General features: G+C 48.5%; 2 protein-coding genes across 6 annotated transcripts in view; one reads left to right on the top strand and one right to left on the bottom strand.

Annotated features, from left to right (window-relative positions):
* Nucleotides 1-10773: 10773 nt before the first annotated feature.
* Nucleotides 10774-14888, top strand: PARP16 (poly(ADP-ribose) polymerase family member 16). The gene is made up of 6 exons (XM_031587832.2): nt 10774-11050; nt 11426-11563; nt 12195-12401; nt 13494-13665; nt 14353-14494; nt 14625-14888. Exons 1-6 carry the CDS (start codon nt 10868-10870, stop codon nt 14767-14769), a joined length of 987 nt encoding a protein of 328 aa, XP_031443692.1. The 5' UTR covers nt 10774-10867; the 3' UTR covers nt 14770-14888.
* LOC116225455 (gonadotropin-releasing hormone II receptor-like) overlaps nt 14379-20666 on the bottom strand; it is a 19064-nt gene continuing 12776 nt past the window's right edge. For 4 of the 5 annotated variants that reach the window (XM_090149133.1, XM_090149131.1, XM_090149134.1 and 1 more), the window contains 3 exons: nt 20291-20492; nt 18873-20185; nt 14379-14510 (listed from right to left, as the gene is read on the bottom strand). In XM_090149133.1, the coding sequence (XP_090005259.1) occupies nt 19776-20185; nt 20291-20492 (612 nt within the window). In that variant the 3' untranslated portion in view covers nt 14379-14510; nt 18873-19775. Of the gene's footprint in view, nt 14511-15137; nt 16359-18872; nt 20186-20290; nt 20493-20666 lie in introns of those variants that run through there. The other variant, XM_090149132.1, reaches the window with a different exon arrangement.

The raw sequence follows: 20666 nt of genomic DNA, 5'->3' as shown, positions 1-20666 counted from the left end.
AGAGAAACCCAACCTGTGCAGGGTTTTGCTGCGATGATTGAGCCTGAAATGTTGTCACGTTCATCATTAATCTATTTCTTCCCTTTCTGTAACTTAACCTGCGATGAGCAGACACTGTAAGTGCTTGATTTTCCAAGAATAAATTACAGTTTCATAAACGGTATTTTGCTTTGCTGCTCAATTTGCAAGTGAAATGATGCTGCTTGCTTTGTTCACAGGATTTTAGCCAGCATGAACAATGCCATCTTCCAGACTTTTTTTTTTTCTTTTTTTTTAACCCTCACGTTATTTCTATATTTGCTATGGCACAACTGCTGCACAAAGCCGCATGCAAGATACAGCCCAACCTCGAGCAGCTGCAGGGACACGTGTGCCCACAGAAACCCACATCTGTGGCTCTGGATGCACGGCCTCACAGAACATCCCGAGGGGGAAGGGGCCCCTAAGGGTCACTGAGTCCAACTCCGGATGTGCAGAGCCCAGCACTCCCAAAGGGAACGCAAGCCTTCAGGGTGGAAGCAATTCAGCCCTCACATGTGGGTTTAGGGATAGAGACTTTCTGAACACGCAGTGATTTTGGGCTTGGGGCTTTGGGTTTGGTTCTATAGGATTCAAAAAAAAGGAGGAGAAAAAAAAAGGAACAATCTCTGCAGGTGAGAGGCTGAGTATCACCAGATTTGGTTTACAGCCTCTGTTTTCTCCCAGGGTATTTCTAACGTGCACTGTTTGGGGGAACCTCGGAAGTAAAGCTCCTCCCTGGGAGGACAGCCGCAGGCACTGGGACACTTGGGATTCCTTGCAGTGCAGCACACAGACCGGTTCTGGCCATTGGGAAACAGAACGTCATTTCTCAGCCCACCCCACCACCAAGTGCTTCCAAAAGGTGATCGTAAAATCCCAGAAACAGAAACCAAAGTGCAAAGAGAAAGGAAAATCTCGAGGCTGCCCGCCCCAGCTACGGCCATAGGGACCCAGGAACAGCAAATGGGGGATTTTGCAGAGCCACCTCCTCCCCCTCCCCGCACCTCCGTCCGACAGCGTTCCCAAAAGACCAAACACCTCCGGTTTCCATGGCAGCCTGATTTTCAATGAGCATCACTCAAGTCCTAACCGGAAAGAAAGTGTTTCATTAATGCGCACAGGACACGGCGGCATCTCCCTGGGGCGACAGCGTCCTTCCCCCGAACCTATGGCACCTTCTGCCCATGCTGGCATGTTTTTATTATTATTATTTTCCAATTATTTTTGCAAATGGATTTGCACCATCCGTAGTGGCTGTCCTGCACAGCCCCATCCCCACTGCTCCGTGTTGAGAAGCAGCACAACTCTCCATTAAGACTCAGTGCCCAAGCTCCAAGCACCAGAATCTCAGCGTATTTTCACCCTACGTCTGACTTTTTAACCAAAAAAATGCATTATTTTCTTAATTCCTAGCAAAAATAAAAAAAAAGGCAGCAGAGCTTCGTCCCTGCCCAGCTGCAATTCCCAGAAACACCCCAAGTGCTCCTGGGAGGAGCAGACATGCGTTAGACGTCGGTAACGTCGTTAAGTGAATATCCATAAATTATTTTGCTATGTAAACAGTATTAATATCGCACCTTCCGCCTTCAAAAGGCATGGATTCATTACAGGCACAGCCTTCCAGAAGAGCCCACGCAGACTTTCGATTACATCCAAACGTAGCGGCGTTATTAAACACCGGCCATATATTTATTTTAATAGAGCACAAAGCTGGGCTTTGGCCACCCCACAGCCCCGCACCTCAGCACAGCCCGATCAAACAGAGCTAATGTGTGCAATATATCTTGGGTGAGTAATATACGGCCACATTTCCTGCTCCATTTATTCAGTTTTAACTACACCTGACCTACTCTTATCCTAATAGGAAACGGCTGCTCTTCTCTTTGCCCCGTCCTCCGCACATGTTTTTCTGGTAACGGTCAAACCTAAATCACTTCCCTTTCTCCCATAGTTGGGCACCAGCTGCCCGGTGATGTCCGAGCACAGCAAGTCCTCCTGCAGGACCTCCAGCCTTGCTTCTCTGCCCCACGTCCCATCTCCATCCCATGGCCACGGTGGGATGGGTTGGGTTGGACTTGGAACTCTCTTCCAAGAGCGATTCTGTGATCCCATGTTGTCCCAAAAGTGAGCATTGCATGGGTTTTGACAAGGACAAAGTCCTTCGTAGGAACGGGGAACAATTCTGCTCCTAACGCTGTTTTTCCCCCTGCTGAGCTTAGCTCCTAGCAATGCAGAGGAGGATTTAAAGCTTCCTGAGCAGCGAGCTCGCATGGCCAATTTGACCAGAAAATGTGCTTGATTCACAGCACGGGCTGTGTTTCTTCAGCCAGCACTGAGAAATCACAGCTATATTTCATTATTGTTACTAATTGCTATAAAGGATTGTGGGGAGGCGATGGCATGGGCAGAAAGAAATATACACCATTTGCTGCGCACTGACCCCAGAGAAAATTTTCCAAGCTTGCTTAGGGGTGCAGAAATTGGTGCAAATAAATGAGCAAAAGCATTTTCTGAAGGAATTAGTGCACGGCACAAGCAAATTGCAGCAATTGTCTCTCTCTTTTCTAAGTGCTGAATTGCCTCTATAATTCCCCATCATTTAGCTGCATAAATCTCACACAAATAAACCAGCAATTTGCATATGGGCAGAAAAGAAATTATAGAAACACGAGTAAGGAAGTTATATTTTTCCTGCTCGAGATGGAAATAAATATGCATCGCTAACTGCCTAAGCTGTGTTTGGTCCCAGCCTGGAAATCAAAATTTAGGAAACCCGTTAATTTTCAATAATAAAAACATATCGGAGGATGAAAGAAAAAAACCAAATCACGCCGGGGGATGATGCAAGCCATGGCTGCATGGCTGCTGCTGCTTCTTATGATGCCAAGGTTGGGATTGATGCGGGGCTGCAGGCTTAGCAGAGCCCCCGATTAACTCCCTGTGTGACTGATCTCATTCGGGAATAAGAGGGTGTTACTCCCAAAACACCATAATCCTCTTCCAAACGACTTAATCGCATTTGGAATAATGTGCTTTGCTTCCAAAACGTTCGTATAGGGAAAAAAAATTGAGGGGCTAGAAGGGGGAATCAGTGCTGGTTTTTGGAGGGCTCCATTGCACTGGGGGGAAGCTGGAAGAGAAGCTGATTTCACCAAGAGCAGCGTGGCCCCTTGTGTTACCTGCTGTGTAGGTCCTCATGGTTTCACAGCACCGTTTCCCTCTCCCCAAAACCCAAAGTTTCTCCTCCTCAGGAAGGGGAACAAGCAGCCATTAGGGATGGAAGCACGAGTTTTGCCATCATTCATCCATTAACTGATCACTCCTCCTGCACGACACACGCACCAATTCATCATACGTGATCGATACCTTCCTGCATGCCCCGGGATGATGAACGAACCCACTGATATTCAAAAGACCTTGAGAAAAAGGGGGCAGCTCCCCAAGCATGGGTCAAAGAGCTGGGACTGAAGTGCTCTGTAAGATGAGACGTTGTCCCAGGATCTCTCTGTACGGGACAGAGGAATTAATTTGGTTAGAAAGCTGCTTTCTCAGCATGATGGAAGATCTGAGGTCATGCAGGCGCTGGAAGTCCAGCTGGTCTCATATGGTTGTGTGGACCATCAGCCCAAACACCTGGTTCCTTTTTGGGGTGTAGATGTGCCCTGTTCGATCCCATGGCAGAAAAAGAAAGAAGCAACCCCAATTTCAGACACCGGAGAAGTGAAAAATGAACACTTAGAGACAGAGGTTTGTTCTACAGAGCCCCTCGTTTTGCCCTTAAGAAGTGCTGAGAAGCAAGAAAGCTCCTCCAGCAATGGTCTGGTTAAAAATAATTGCTGTCCAGAATTCTCTGCCTGACAGAAGTGATTAGATAACAGGGCCCTTGTAAACTGTTGTTCCCTACGAGCATATTTTAGCAGGCCTTTATTAATTTGACTTCTATATCTTCAGCATCCCCATCTACTCTCTGCCCCCGCAATGGATTTATTTCTGAAAACCACTGTGTGATCACCCATCCCCAGGCAAGGAGCTGCCCATTGCTGTGAATGGACCCAGAGGACAAGCACAGCACCGTGGTTAAAGCCTTTGGAACACTCACTGCTAAAAATCAGATCCATTCTTTGCACCGATTGGAAATGGCTGGTGGCACCAGGAGAGGCTGGGCAGAGCAAAACTGGTGGGACCTCAGCACTGAAAAACAAAACATCTAAGGCAAGGTAGACAATCTTCTTTCCCCCTTTTTTTTTTTTTCTTTTTAATGAATTTCAGACTTTAGCAGGCTCCATCCTCCCACTGACATCCCTTGAGAAGCAATTTGACTTTACTGGAGCTGTCAGATTTCTACAAGACGAGATTTTCCCTTTTACACTTTGCTCAATATTTCCTATCATATCTATGTGGTTTTTGTTTTTTTAAAAAAAAACATTTCCAAACTCCCCTCGTGGCTGATGAATTTGTTTTTCTTGCGCTGTCATAACTCTCTTCAAGATATAAAGACCCCAGATTTTAAGAGAAAGCAGGGATTGCCAAAAATTTACCGTTTGTATTTATTGCAGTGGTGTCTGAGAGACTCCTGCTAAGCCAACATCTCTTTGCACCTTGAAGTCTATGCACCAATGGAAAGCCATGAACTGCTATGGGAAGGCAGCCAATGCACTGACAGTTTCACACTCAGCACTCAAAAGTAAATTCTTCGGTTCTTTTAGACGCAACAGGCACCTGACCTCTGCCAGCACACCTAGCAGCAAATTGCATGTTGTGCCAATCAGTCCCCACCCAAGGATCTCCTTGGGAGTAAGGACAGCCTTCAGTGCAGATGGTGATGCAAAGGCAGAGGATGGTTTAAAAAAAAACCCTTTCCTATCATTAAAGAGCAAAGCATTGGAAAAGCCTGGGCTGACACCCACAGCTCTGAGCCATGCACCTTGCAGAGGGCTCCAAGGCCTTAGTATCTGGGGATTTGTCATTGATGGAGAAGATGCTGTATCGCCCATTAGACAAGCCTTGCTGCCCAGTGCTGCCTTCCACTGGCCCTGGAGCAAGCCCTCAGTTTATCTGCCATGGTTAACCTGCTGGAAGCCAGATCTGAAGAGCTGAGGACCATCAGCCCCATGGAAGAGCCAGGGCTGCGTTCATACCTAAATTGCTTTCAGAAGCGCTCCAGGTAGACACAGCTGCTGCAATCAGGTAGGTGAAGCTAAGAGTCTCTTTGGGATTTGCCTCTCCCACAAGTCTGTCTGTTTTCAAGGGATGCAGAATAGCTCTTAATAGGATTCAAGGCTGGTTTATCCATCAAGGACAAAAATCCCACAATGAGACAATATCACACAGAGATTATCCTGTGTTCTCTGAAGGAGAGATCACAAGATTATTCTGAAGTGAGGCTTGTTTGTGTTGAGCTAATGACAGATAATTGGTAACCCCCTCTGCATAGCCGGGTGACCCAGCACGCTCTCAAAGAAGAAAAGCAGCAGCATTTCCAAAGGAAAGGAATCCAAGGTCTGATATGGGCTCCATCCAAAAGAAAAACTTCTGGAAAGGATCAGGGCAAGGCCATGAATTTATGAAGTAGTTGTTTGGCTGACTTTAATTTTTAAAGCATTATTATCCTTTTAGCAGGACTGTCGGGTAGATGGAAGCCAGGCCTGCGTGATGAAGAGCAGCTGAGCAGTGATTTGCAGCAATCCCTGTGGAGCAGTGAGCCAAACTGCTTGGGAACAGCTTACCCCAACCTGAAACACTGCAAAAGGGGGAATTTCTGCACTTGTGCTCTGAGGAACGAAGAAGCAGGACAAAATGGGATGAGGAACACTGACAGTGAATGCTGAGATGTGGGCTTTCCAAAGCCCAAAGACAGAGGGGAGGTGATGGGAACAACTGCTGCAAATCCTTGGAGGAAACTCATGCCTTAACAGCAAGGCATCGCCTCAAGCACCTCAATACAAGGATATAAAACTATCAGAGGGCATCCAAAAGAGGGTTATGAAGATGGGGAAAGGGTCCAGAAGGCAAAAGGTGTGAGGAGCAGCTGAGGTTTCTTGGTTTGTTTGGTCCAAAGAAGAAGAGACGAGGGAAGGCCCCATGGCCCCACAGCTCCCCATGGCCCCACAGCTCCTGCCCCTCTGTGGCCATCCAGGCACTCAGATTGCACCTTCCAAATAATGCAATCAAAACAACTGGGCTAAAAGCATTCCATCTGGCTGAGGCTGACGTGAATTGTTTCTAATAAAACGAAAGCTCCATGGGACAGCTAATGGGTGCTTATTAGTACAGCCGATGGACTATTCAATCAACCATGGAGGGAAACTAATGGGGATTGATGGCTAAAACACTAGATGAGAATTTACCTCTTTAAATAAATAGCTGATGGCTGGTGGTTGGATTAATCTTGGGTGCCTATGTGTCCCATGGATGCAGCACCCATCCCATAGAAAAATTCCTTTTTTTTTGTTTTTTTTTCCTGAAAAATGAGATTTTCTACTTTTTTTCCTCGAGCTGGTGGAGGAATGGAGTGATTTGGAAAGGAAAGGCACATGCACCTTTTAGACTTGTAGTCACTCTTCCCTGCAGCAAACCATGTCTGTGTTTCAACCCCCTGCTCCACCTCCCGTTCCCTTCCCTCTGGAACACCTGCAACCAGGTTACAGATGGCAATTCCTATGTGACAGATCCCAGTGTCACTACTGACGATGGATCAGATGTCCATGCAGGCATACTGCTCCTTTTAATCCAAAATTTATCAAGGGCCTCACCTTGGAGGTTTAGGGGGATGGAAAGGTAACTTCCTTGGAATAGGGCATGCATTTCTTTCCCTTCTGCCCCATTTTTCCCTGTTTTCACAGCAGCACGGCTCTGAGTGATTCAACCCCACACCAAAGGGGTCCTGCTCCAAACAGCAACGTCAACAAAATGCTTCAAAAACCCATCCTGAACTTTGCAGCGTGGTGTGATAGGACCTGTATGAGCATCAAGACTTTGCAGCACGCTGTTACTCAATGCTGTGCTGAGGTTCCCAAGCCTGGGATGAGCCCAGGCAAGAGAAAGAGATAAGAAGTCCTACCTGACAACGTTTTTGCCCAGCTGCTAAATACAGCACATGATGTTATATACATGACAGTGCAGCACATTTTGTCACACACAGGCTTGTGGGAAGCAGTGAAGGAAAGGGATGCTCTGAGCAGGCAGAGCGGCTGCCTCCAGATTAAATGCATTGCTGCCATCATCTGGCAAACAGAACCAACACAGGGGCATGATCCTGCTTGGGGCAAGGAAAACGTCCTTTAGGGCCACAAATAAGAACACGGCAGCAGACAGGGTGCTGTGGGAGGCTTCTGCCACCTGCACTGAGAACTTCAGCTTCCAGTAGAGCCTCTCCAGACTGCTCCTCTGGGGACAGAAACCCATTTTTCAGCTGTGCAGTCCCCCAGCAGGCAGCCTGGGTCTGCTCTAATGGCTCGGCTCTATCCCCACAGCTCTAGCCTGATGTTGAGAGAGGTGCAGAGGGAGGTTTGGCCACGGTTCAGCCAACCTGCTATTGCAGACAACGCGGTTTTAGCCAGAGCTACACGAGGCTTCTGGACCTTTCACACTCCTGTTTCCCTTTCTGCAACAAAACCCTACAAAGATAAACCTTGGCAGTTGCCTCTGGTGTGAGGGAAAACAGAACCAGTTCTCAGATCTGATGCAGCCAAGGTGCAGCAAAATCCCTGTTTTTGGAACCATCAGACACAACATTAAGGCCTTCCCCAGCACTCAGAGTCCCTGAGGTTTTCACTTCTTACATTTGATTTCTATTTTTCTCCCATGTTCCTTCTCAGCTCAGATTCGGGTTTTGGGGCAGGGTCAATAGAAAGTAATACATTAAGGAATCCACCCTGGGGTTCACAGAATTGCTCATGTTAGAAAAGACCTTCAAGGTCATCAAGTCCATCCACAACCTAACCATGCTACCTGTATGGGAACTGTTGAGTCACGGCCTGAACCACAGATTGAGCACCTGGGAAAGGACCCAGTGAGCCCTGGGAGCACAGGTGAAAGCAATTCAGCTGTGGGGCAGGAAGGGGTGGAACCCAGCTTCACGTCTCTTAGACCTCATTTAAGGACTGCCTGCCGCTAGGGAAGGATCTCTGGTTGGAGGTCCTTTTTTGTGGAGCTTCCTGGGGAGCCTAGACCTTCAGAGACAGGTGAGCACTTTCTCTTTGTAACACAATCCCATTTGTGTTATTCCCTTTTGCTGTTTCACTCCTGTATGGTGTTTCCACTGTGTTAATCTTTTTTTGACTGTAACACTGCCCATCTCTAACAACTCATGAGGCAGCACTGCACCTGAGGACAGGTACGTGAGTCCCATTTGTAAACCCCAGCAGTGCCTTTGGTCCTCCTTGAGCCCTCACCACATCTCCTTGCCCTGGCTGTAGGAGCAGCAGCCACGGAAGAGCATTGGTGGCCAACCCATATTGCCAAGCACAGCCTGGAGGGGCAAACTGGGTGAGCTTCAAAGGAGCACTGGGCTGCTGCACTGCAAACATCTGCAATCAGATGAGGAACCCTGGGCCACAACAAACACCTTGCCCTGTGCTGAAGCGTGGCAATGCAGGACTGGAGAGAGACTGATGGAGCTGCTGCGTTTTGCCAGCAGAGCAGCCCCAGCAGCACTGTCCCAGAAGGGCCTCTGCTGCCTGCCATGCTGCCCTGCAGGCCAGCTCACCTGCCTTGCATCAGAGCCCACAACCCAGAGGTGAGTTGCTGTATATCCCACCTCCAGTCTCCCACTGTGTTCACTTCCCAGCATGGCAGATCAAAGAGTGCTCTAAGGAGCAGATCTAGCAAAGGCACAGTGCAGATAGATGCAGCTCGCTTCTATGTTTACTTTTAACAAGTGGACTCCTTCCTATTGTTCAGCAATTACTTTAAAATGGATAATCATCAGATTTCCCCATAATGTGAAAAACCAGGCCATTGTACATCATAAAACGTGCCACTATCTGCACAGTGCATGTACTGCACTGGGGAAAAGGGAGCCAAGCCATCCCCTGCAGCACTTACAGGCAAAGGACAAAAAGACATTAAACCCTGCAAGAGGGAGAAAAAGAGAGATAAATAGTTTACTTCTATTATCTTTACCATATGTTCCCTTCCAACGGCATACACACAAACAGCATGTAATCTTTGAGCTCAGCTTTAGGCTCTTTGAAGTGACCTGAGCGTACCACTGATTTATTTCCAGCTAACCTTTCTCTTTGAACCCTGGGTCAAGGTTAATTCTATAATAAAACATACCTCATACAGCTGGCTTTTCCAGCCTTACCAGCCAGTAACGAACCCCTCAGCCATAAGCATTTGTTTTACTGAGTGTAGTATTGTATTTCTATTTTCCCTTCCCTATATTAATTTCCTTCACAGGCCCTAGTTAAGGAGGGGAAAAAAATCTCTTTTCCGGTCCGTGAGATCAATTTTAAACACGCTGGAATTAAATGAAGACATTTAAGCCTGTTTCTATGCTGAAATGCATCCACCGACACCAGAAACTATTTTTATTACAGCCTACGTTAAATAATCAGATCTTCAGTTTCACGAGGAGCAGAACAGCAGTGCTATTCAATCCGCTGTGCTGGCAGTGACCCTCTTACAAAGCCATCTTTGCACCGAGCCGCAGCGAAGCACTGAGGGCAGCTTTCCTATCTAGTAAAAACAACACAGGAAAAGGTAAATAGGTTTGAAGGGCACTTGTCTGAGAAAAGAAAGAGAAGGACAGCTGCTTGCCAGCGCAGCAGCCAGCCCTGCAGCAATAGAACGTGCAAGGATACATCTCCCTTAAAAGCAGCACCGAAAGCTTTCTGTACTTCGTCTCCAGCACAGCGGCTGCTCTGTACAATGGGGTCTCATCCGATGGCAGAGGAATGCGAGCAGATAGCTTTCTCCACTGGCAGCAAACTTGTTATCTCATCAATAGCTGTCACTGCCCAGCTTGGCCCAGCTTGCCGTAATGGAAGCTCTGTCCATTAGAAATCCCAGAGATAGGGAGAGGTTTGGGATCAATGCTCTCAGAATCTCCATTAACCATTATAATGCTGGCAGTGTTTTAGTTCTATTGGGGGCTAATTTCAAGTCATTGGGATGACCCCTCGTGCACCAGTTGTGACACTCAGACAAACCTCCATCAATGCACGGAGTTCGTGTGGGTTTGCGGTGCCTGGAAAGGGCAGAATCCAGATTTCAAACCTTCACCCCAAACCCACACAATAATCCACGTCCAGCGTGGCAAGCAGGGAAAGCTAGCACTGAGCCACAGGATGGGTTTAGAGACCAATGTGTGCAGGCATCCAGCAATTTGACTGATGTAAAGCAAAGCAGCCTTTATAATCAGCGTGCCGCCGTGCTCGCGGTCACAGCATCTCCCAAGCTGGACGAGATCCTAAGGGTCGCCGAGCTGCCTTAGCACCGGCAGCTCAATGGGCGCTGCTCACACGGCTCTTATTAAAAGGTTCACTTCTCGTAAAAGCCGCTGAGCGAACCCACAGCTCGAGCCGATGTCTGCATCACCGTGAAATCGCTGTCAGTGTGATGTAACCGCGCTCAGCCCGCGATCCATCAGGCTCTGCCCTCAAACGCCGGCGCTGCTCCGACGCTCCCGAGCCGTTCGCGTAGGTGAGCAACGCCCGAGCTCCGCGGCCGGGAACGAAGCGCTGCTTCCGCCCGCTGACGGCCGCCCGGCCCGAGGCCGTTCCCGCCGCAGGTGAGCGCCGGGCCGCGGGGCGGGAGGGGCCGGGAAGCGGCGCGGGGCGGAGCGGCGGCCCCGAGGCGGAAGGGCCGCGGTTCTGCCCTCCCCTCCCCCTCCGCCGGAGCGATGCGGCCGCCGTGTCCCGGCGAGGCGGTGCGGGAGGCGGTGCGGAGGGACCCGCTGGGCGCCGAGCTGCGCTGCAGTCTGTTCGCCGCCGCGCTGCAGAGCTACAGGCGGGACTCGGCGCTCCGGCCCTTCCCGAGCCGCTACGGCGGCGCCGACGCCGCCTCCAAGGACTTCGAGGCGCTGGTGAGCGGCACCCGGCCACGGCGCTGCACCCCGACCCGCGGCGGGGACGGGCGAGGGTCGAGCCGGGCGGCGGGGGGGGGGACGGGGGCTGGACTCGAGCCGCAGCGGGAACACGGCGCGCTGCCCGGAGCGGGGATGCGGAGCCGTTACGTCTGTGCCACGAAAACGACGCCGGAGCGGCCGGCTCTCCCCTCCCAACCCTTCGTGTCCGCCCCGCCGCGGCCCGGCGTGCAGACCGCTTCCCTTCCGTCTGCCCCTGCGATAAACAGCGGCTGTTCTCAGCTTGCAGCCCGCTGGGCTGAAATGCTCGGTTGTTTTCACTAGAGGTCTCTGTTTAATCACGGTGAGGAGCTCGGACTGAGCTCCTGTTGTCAGCTTGCAGATACCGAGGCGCTGCCCAGCCTGAAGGAACTCCTGCGAGCCGTCCCGAACGAAGAGAAAAGGACCTGGGATTTGTTAAGCTGGATTTTGTCATCTAAGACCTTCACGATACACAGCATTAAGAAGCAGGAGGTAAGGCCTGAACTCAGACGGCCCATTAGAATTTGCCTAAGGCAGCTTTGCTGCTCAACACATTTTTCCCGTAGGTAGAGAGGAATTCTTTTTTTAATAGCTTTCAGGAAAAACAAGTAGAAGAAATAGTTATTGCTGTCAGTAGCTGATGGGTGGCAGTGCTGCTGCCATTAACAGGACGTGTATGTGCTTGTACCAGACCAAGATAGTCCTGCTCAGGTTTCCTGGGGCTGGGCCTTGCTTCTTGCTCAAAGACAAGTTTGTATCATGCATGCTTGGCCCAAAACCAGAAAGGTTAAGAGCACTTCTGTAACAGGGATCAAAATAGTTGTAGGGATTAGCAGCAAGAAAACAACTTCTCTTTTCACGTTTTCCAAGATCAGCTGATGAGGGGTCATCTTAGCAGCCAGCACAGCTTGGTGGAACGGTGATGTTCTCACATCAGTTGAGAGCAAAACCTATCAAAATTCTTATTGAACACACTTGTTCTCCCTGGGAACACTGAATTCTGACCCAGGAGGCGTGATCAAAATACATGAAGCAGTCTGAAAGGTGAAGGGATGAAAAAGAGGATTTCCAGTGAATGGCCCAGCCCCATGAACTGACACTGCTGTTCCTTCCTGTTTTCAAGTATGAGAAGATCCAGGAGCTCACTGGGATGTCTGGTGCTGCTGTTCCTGCTCCGGACTTCCTCTTTGAGGTCACATACTGTGATCAAATGAATGCCAAGTTTGCTGAGACTAGGGGTGAGCAGGACCTCATCTATGCCTTCCATGGCAGTCGCCTGGAGAACTTCCATTCCATTCTGCACAACGGCCTGCACTGCCATCTGAACAGGGTGAGGCTCCTGATGCTCCTTATGGGCACCATCTCTTTTTGGTCACCTGCAGCCAGTCACGCTTGGACTGGATGCAGAGTCCTTTAAGGGCACGAAGCGTGCTCACTTCAGTGTAGGCCTTGGCCTCCAGTTGCATTCAATCCTCTGCTCCAGCCTAAGGGTAAAAACTGGAAGCAGCATGAAATAGTTTCCTCCAGCATGACAAATTCTGTCTATCCTTTGCTCCTTTGTAAGGAGGTGTAATGCCTCTGGAAATAGCAGCCTGCAGCTGGGACATGTCTGTGCACAGAACGAGACAGCAACCCAGAGGACACAGGGAATTCTCTCCCCACCTGGCTGCAGGGTCAGCTCAAGTAGCTTCAGGTGCCACTTGTAGATCCCTCTCTAAGTGGCCCAGCTAAGGGAAATATCCCACAGGATTTTCAGCCCTTCTAATTTCAACAGAAAGGAAGCTGGGACTCTGCTGTCTGTAAAGCAGCTCTGACACAACAGCTGCATATCCTTCCCATTAACCTGGACCATGTTTTCCCCCTCCACTCCTCCCCCCGGATGCCCTTTGTGAACAAGGCTCCTCAGCTATGCTGGATCTACTGGCTTAATAACTGCAGTCAGCGTGGCAAATCCTCTGATTCAAAGTTATTGAAACAGTTATTTTTGAAAGGAATTCACAAGTGAAACATACTCCCCTCTTTTCCTGTGAAGCAGGGATTTAAATGTGAGTTAAAGCCTTGTCGGTACACGAAGGCTGGATTACTTGAATGATGGCAGTCTCAATAAATCAGTGCAATGCCCCTGACAGCAGTGCAGTCATGTTGATATAAAATGCTTACACTGGCGAGCTCAATCCAAATCCAGGAAGGCATGAATCTGTCCTCACCAAGGGCTGTGCCAAACAGCTAATCTGAGGGATGGGAGAGGGCAGGAAGTTGTGCCAGGACAAAAGCAGTGCAGAGGACCAGGCCAAATGTGGGTAGAAAAACCTTTCCCAATTCACCTTGAGAAACAGAGCCACCGGACTGACAGTAAAGAACACTTGCATGCTGTTTGTAACTCGCCCTGCAGGATGTTGGATACGTTTCTGTTCTGTTTCAGACATCGCTGTTTGGTGAAGGCACCTATCTCACCAGTGACCTCAGCCTGGCTCTGCTCTACAGCCCACACGGCCTCGGTTGGCAGCGAAGCACATTGGGCTCCATCCTGAGCTGCGTTGCTGTCTGTGAGATCATCGACCACCCCGATGTCAAGTGCCAGGTGAAGAAGAAAGGTGAGCCTGTTGCAGTAATAACTACAGACAGTTCAACCCTTTGTTCAGCAGCATTTGTATTTCAGCTCTGGGCACATACACAGCCTTACGGACAGTGTGGTATACAGGGCACATGGATACTCTTCAGCAGCTTTCTTTTCTGATTGCCCCTCAACAAACACATAGAAGCCTTGCAATCCTCTCTGTAGATGCATTAGAACACTAATTTGGTTGCATCGTTTATTCTTATGATAAATTTATCTTCCCTGATGCCTCTGATGTTGGGACAGGAGCAGAGTGTAGCAAAAAGGAACTATCTTAGATACCTAGACTAAGAAGCCTCTGCTCATGTTGTCCATCTCCTTTCTGCTTGCAGGGCTCAGTCCTTCAGTGTTGTTTTTCTCTCCCTGTTAACATGAGCAGCTCTCCAGCACTGTGTGTGACCCGCCTCCATCTCACCCTGGTCTGTGCTGGAATACCACCCATACCAGGGATGTCTAGGAGTGGTATAGCCTCAAGCAAACTTTTCGGTCTATTCCTGGATGCTAAAGGATTCTGGGGAATGCTGAGATCTTTGATTATCTCATTCCCACTCCTGTGGGCGTACATGCATGTGAGGGTTTTTTTTTTTTTTTTTTTTTTTTACAGTCACTTGGAAGTTTGACTTTTCTGTTCCCTGAAGAGCTCTTCTTTCTCCTTCCCATGCAGATTCAGAAGAAATAGACAGAAAAAGAGCAAGAGTGAAGAACAGTGAAGGTGGTGATGTGCCACAGAAGTACTTTGTTGTCACAAACAATCAGCTCCTCCGAGTTAAATACTTGCTGGTATATTCACAGAAACAGCACAGGAGGTAAGAGCTCAGCCACCTAGAACAATGAGCATGGAACAGATAGATAAACATACCCAGTTTGTGAAAGAGCAACAGGAACAAGCTGCAGAGACCTGCATCTCATGAAATCCATGCACTTTTCCCTTTGCAGGCCTTCAGGTCAGTCCTCCTGGTTTTCCACCCACCGTTTCGCCATAACAATGATGCTGTACCTCCTGCTGCTAATCGTGATTGGGGCCAGCAACTCTCCAGCCTTCCTCTACTACTGGCACAGAATGTTTCACTCAGAGGGATGAATTGCCCTCTGAGATAATAACTGCTATTTTCACTACGTGCCTTAATAACAAGGAATCCACTAAGCTCTGCATCTGTTCCAGAGCTCTGGAAATAAAAGATGCTTGGCGCTTTCCAGTTATTATTTCTGTATTCCTGTGATTCATGAAGACACCCAGTACAGCTAAAAAGGATCTTAACGGTGCAGCTTAGCATGAACTGATTCTTAAGGGTCTATGGAGAAAGTTATTTAAAATTAATGAAAACTAAGTGTGGAAATATTCTGCTGTCATTATTTTCTGTCAGACGGGGTTAGTAATGTTTGCACTACGTAGAAGGGAAAGTTTTTCCTTGTATGTCAGACAAAGTCCAAGTTTGTTTTCAGAAACTGTATGTAGTGATGTTTAGTATGTATCAATGCAGGTGGGTTCACATTTAAAACAGAATATGATTTTGACCATTAATTTTTATATTTAAGCATAATGATTGTAAGAAAAAAAATAAAACAGCAACCAAAATGGAAGAAACTAAATGACTTCTACTGAAGTGCCATCCCTCCTCCCCATGAAACACGTACAGGATTGGTGCTCTCAGCTATGACCCACACCTTGGGCACATAAGATCAGACAGACTTGGGCACTTCAGCATCAATTCTGAGCGTGCATTTTGCTGTCAGACTGCTTTCCACTTCTATTTTCCACAGGAAGAAGAGAGAGGGTAAAGGGTTCCATGCACAGCCACCTGGCAGCCTTTTTAGGGTTGGGGCTAACCAGAACATGATCTCACCACATATCCATAGCAAAGGAGTCTGTGATTACCAACCCTACTCATGGCATACTTTAAAGATCTCTTTCTTTCTCTAACATTGTTCTGCTACCTAATTGCCAGAAATAACAACCTGCCAATTAGGTTTCCTAACTCAGTTCTGAGGACATGTACAGCAACCCCTCTCCTTGGTGGATAGAGCTGGAAGCATTTATTCCAGTTAATTTTACTGCCAAGACCAATTTATTTATTCACCATACAGCTTGCAAAACAAGAACATTATAGTCCAATTCCCCATTGCCTTTTACAGTCCATTAATAATGCTCACTGGTACAGCACATTGCATTGCCACAGCCCACGAAACATACGTGCTAATTATAGCAGTGATTTGCAATTAAAATATACATAAACCAACAATTTATTGCACAACAGATTCAACTACAGTAGCTGGATATTCCAATCCAGGAACTTGAGGTTTGAAGCATGCATTGTGTTTCTGAGATTTTTTTTGCCTGCTTTTGGTCTATCTCAACACGTGATCTTTAGTGTGCCATGGGTTTAGGGTAGCAGGATGCCAGGCAGAAATCCTAAAGCTGTTTGGTACTGTCTGGAGGGTGGTGCTGTGTTGGTAAGAGCCTTGGTGTGTGCCTGCAAATGAAACATCTTTGGGAACAGATGGGAGATCCAAGGCCCTTTAAAAAAGGAGGGGCTGAAGCAGCAGTTGTTTGATGGATGGTTGCTTTGCTGCAGGGAGAGGCACAGACCTGGGAGCCCACCAGCCAGGCAGAAGGAACAGATGGGAAGAAACGTGGCAGGGTTTGAAGGCTCCTTTGCATAGGGAAATTTCCTGAAGGATAAGCAGAATGAATTAACGCATAGTGGCCATTCAGCACTATCTCCCAGTGTCTGGCTGGGCTTTTATTTGGCTTTAAACCAGCACTGTGTTAAACCAGCAGTACCAAAGAGTGGATTTTTCCACTCCCAGGTTTGAGCAGACCCAAAGGAGAGAGGGGCTGCAGGCAGGGAACCACAGGCTGGTGCCCTGGTGGTTCTCTGGAGCTCTAGAGCCCCATCTGGGACTGCTGATCTCAAAGGCAATAGGAAAATGAATGCATTCTATCTTAGCCGGCCAGCAAAATACTTAATACCCAACTCTTGTGCTTGTTTTCCGTGCTCCCTGCTGATTTCAGCATGTGTTTCCCAACGTGGTGAGATGCAGTCAACTGAATTAATGCGAGTGTTGTGTTGAGTAACCAACAATATTCTGAATTAACCTGAGGTTCACGTTAAGCTCTTAAGCCACTTGTGTGGCTTTTTGAACACACACAGTGCTATAAAAATGCTAATGGAAAACGGATCAGAGCTTCTTCCTGAACAAAGAAACTGTCTGAAGCAGTGTGTAAGAATCACAGAATTGTTAAGATTGGAAAAGACCTCCAAAGGTCACCAAGCCCAACCATCAGCCCATGCCCACCATGCCCACCAGGCCACGTCCCTCAGTGCCACAGCTGAGGCCATGCAGGCAGGCAACCAGGGCAGAAAGCAGAAGCATGCAGGGCGAGGAGAAGCAGGGCACTGCTTGGTAGCACACTCCCCCCCGTGACATTTCCCTTCTATCATGAAAGCTGTCACTTTGGGCATCTTGCCTGTGCTCTGGGCTTGCCGAAATGTCAGCCTTGAGCACCAGAGAAGGGAAGAAAGGAAGCAATAGGGAATAACACACAGCATGCACAAAGCACCCACAAGCATCTTAGGGACCACGTCCCAAGGACTGAGGTATGTATCCTCCCCAGCACCCCAAGGAGAAGAGTTTTCCTATTGTGGCACAGTTCATAGAATCACCGAGTGGTTTGGGTTGAAATGGAGCTTTCACATCATCTAGTTTAACCCCCCCCCCCAGTATGAGCAGGGACACTTCCCACTGGACCAGGCTGCTCAAAGCTTCACCCAGCCTGGCCTTGAGCACCTCCAGGGATGCGACTGCCACAGCTCTGGACAACCTCTCTAATGCCTCACCACCCTCCTAGGAAAGAATTCCTTAAAAGTATCCCAGAGCCAGAACAATTTATGCTCTTCCACTATACTATAGGCCATAAAGGTGACAAGTTCCTCCCAAAAGGGAAAACACTTCTTAGAGGTCTCCAAGCTCTCCTAACGCCATATAAGAGTGGAGAAGCGGCCTTAAGTAAGCCTGGATACATTTGCTCCCACTCAGCAGAAATTCACTAAAGAATGTCTTTAAGAGATTAAAGGCACTTTACCACTAATTCAAGGCTCAAACAACCAACACATTTTTCTCCCTGAATGGATCTTCAGTCTTCCAATTCCCTTCCAATGGAGTTATAGAATAGCATAAGTTGAGTGGACCTTGTATTTCATCTAGTTCCACGCCCCTGCTACAGACAGGGCTGCTAAAGGAGGGTCTGATTACCAAGTTGCCTTCCCCACCAGAAGCCACTCTCACCACCTTTGAAGAAACTCCTACTGGCACCAGTCAAACCAAGACCAAGCCTGGCACCAGCGAGCCCTACTCAGTTAGCATTGCATAATTAACCTTGAGTGGAGCGAGCCCAGGAAAGCCAAATGGCAATTACACATCTCATTGGAGTTCAGATGCTTTCTGAAGGGCTCAAATTAACCCCAGTTAGCTGACTGGGCTCCTACAGCTCTGATTGATTTTTTTTCCCCCCCACCTTGGGTAGTTAACAGAGACGATGCTTACCACAGGGAAAGGCAAACACTCAACACCTGTCCCCAGCCTGGTATCACCCAAACCACTCAGCAAAGACCACTTACCACTCCTTTAGTTCAAACCCCACTGAGTTTTCATGGGCTGGGCACTGGGCGACCAATCCAGGTCCTTTCTTACCAGCAGGGATTCATCACTCCAGACTTCTTAAGGAATATTTGCTTTCCTGGGGGATCTCAGCTTCCCCACACACATTTACAGCCACAACAAGTCAAGAGTCTCATTAATATGTTCACTCTGGTAAAGTCCAGCAGCATTCAAAGCTACAGTAGTCACAAAAATACTCAGAACTGTCTCCTGATAAATCCAGAACCTCAATTGTCCAAGGATTTCACACAACAAAAAACAGCCAACCAGCAACCCCAAAGAACTCCACTCAGCTCCACCTAAAGCCGCCTTCAGCAACAAGAAAACAAAACATTCAACAACAATGAGCATATCACAGAGAAGTAATCAATCATCCCTAACTGCATGGAAGATAACAACACAGCTGAATAAATTCACATCTTTAACACACACCTAAAAGACAAAGACCTCCACAAACTTCTGGCACATTAGTGAAAAGACAATAAATAAATAAAATACAAAATAAAAATAAACCATTTTACTCACCAGAGCTCAACCAACTCCTTCCTTCCACCACCCTGACTCTTCTAGCAGCTTCTCTTCTCTGTGCAGTGCATTTAAAGGCCACGAGCACCCAGCTGGCACCCAGAGCAGCTGATGAGCACTCCACCCACAGGTGTTTCCCATCACAGTCCTCCTTAGGATGCACAGGGCCATCAACTGCACCTGGCTGCATGCACTCTGACTGGAGTCAGAAGTGAGGTGTGGGTGTTAGGGCAGAGCAAATATGAGCATGTGATAAAGGGGAAAGGAGGGAAGAGAAAAGATGGGGTTTGTTCTGTTAGCGTGTGCAAGATGGCAGTTGCAGGCCTGTGCCTGGCGTGAGACTTGCCAGTGAGAGGGGCTAGGCAGCAGCAGGTCTTGGTCTCACCCTTTGGTTACCCCCAAATCCTCACTTCTGGTCAACCCTGTGTCTCAGATTGTTGCTACATAAGGACATATCCACACCACTGCTGCATGAGAAGAGACACCACTGTGTCCCTTCCAATTCTACCTCAGCCTACTGCAGCTCTTTGTATCATTCTTGTCCATCTCCATCCCCACAGCATCTCCTGCCTCCCTACAGAGGTAGACTGAGGGGAGAAGGGTCAGGCAGTGACCCCAAAACTGCTTTTATGGATGTCACAGCAAGAAAAGTGGACAAGATCTCAGGCTTGTCAGGCTCTAATGAGTGAAGCTCAGCCCCTCTACTGCATCTTCCTTGTGCTGGGTGAGAGAGTAGCTCCTACCTGAGGATTCACTCTGAGTACAGGCAGGAGAAATGTTCATGGTTTCTGGCTATAGACCCCCACCCCCCACAGTCAGTTGGTGAACTTGTCTCCAAATTCATCCTCCCAGACAAAGCAGCCCCTGATGCTGCACTTCTAGTCTCCTTTTGGGTATGTCTCTTCAGCACACCGTGTTAATGGTTGTCCCATTGGAGCCACCCGATGCCACCTGGCCATTGACAGCCCCATCCTTGGTGGTCTTCTCTGAGACTAAGTTGGGTTTGTGTCTCTCATGCCTGGTAATGGCTGCTTCAATTCCCCTGAGACACAATTGCACGTCCTCCCGAAACGAGGGGGTGTACAGTCCGTAAATGATGGGGTCAGTGCATGTGTGCAGCAAGCCGAAGAGAAAGAAGCTGTGGTTGATGTACTCTGGCATCTTCTGGATCATGGCTGGCTGGAACCAGTACCACAAGCCCAGGAGGTAGTACGGGGTCCAGCAGATGATGAAGGTGGCAACAATCACAATGGTCATCTTGAGAGTCTTCATGCGTGCCTTGGAGATGTGGTCATTTTGACTTCTTACCAGACCTGTTGGGGAGAGTCAAAAGGACAGCAGGAGGTGTGAGAGAACAAGGAGAATGTAACCACCAGTGGGAATCCCAGAATCCTGCTGAAGCCTAAGGACCTGCTTACTTTTGTTGATCTTTAGCTGCTTACTGATCTCCCAAATGATTCGGACGTAGCAAACAATCATGATGCTCAGGGGGGTGATATAGAGGGTGGTGAAGGTGAACATGTTGTAGACAGTTTCTTCCCAGTGTGCTCGGAAGCTGCCGTGAGTAACGCATTGTGTGAAGTTCCCTCCTGGGACCGTGTGCAGGTGGAAGAGAAATAGCTGAAATCAAGAACCAAATCACAACTCAGAGAAGCTCTGGGGCAGGACACTGCATCCAGGCAGTGCTTGGGGCCAATGCATGCAGCTCTGTGCTATTCTCTTCGATCATGTCACTGTAACAAGAGAGAGGAGATCACTGCCTCTCCATTCCCCTTGGGAGGAAGCTGGAGGATG

Source organism: Phasianus colchicus, chromosome 12 (genome assembly GCF_987193195.1).
Source record: "Phasianus colchicus chromosome 12, bPhaCol1.hap1.1, whole genome shotgun sequence".
Lineage (NCBI taxonomy): Eukaryota > Metazoa > Chordata > Aves > Galliformes > Phasianidae > Phasianus > Phasianus colchicus.
Note: the sequence above shows the minus strand (reverse complement) of the source record. Positions and strands in the feature narration are given on the sequence as shown.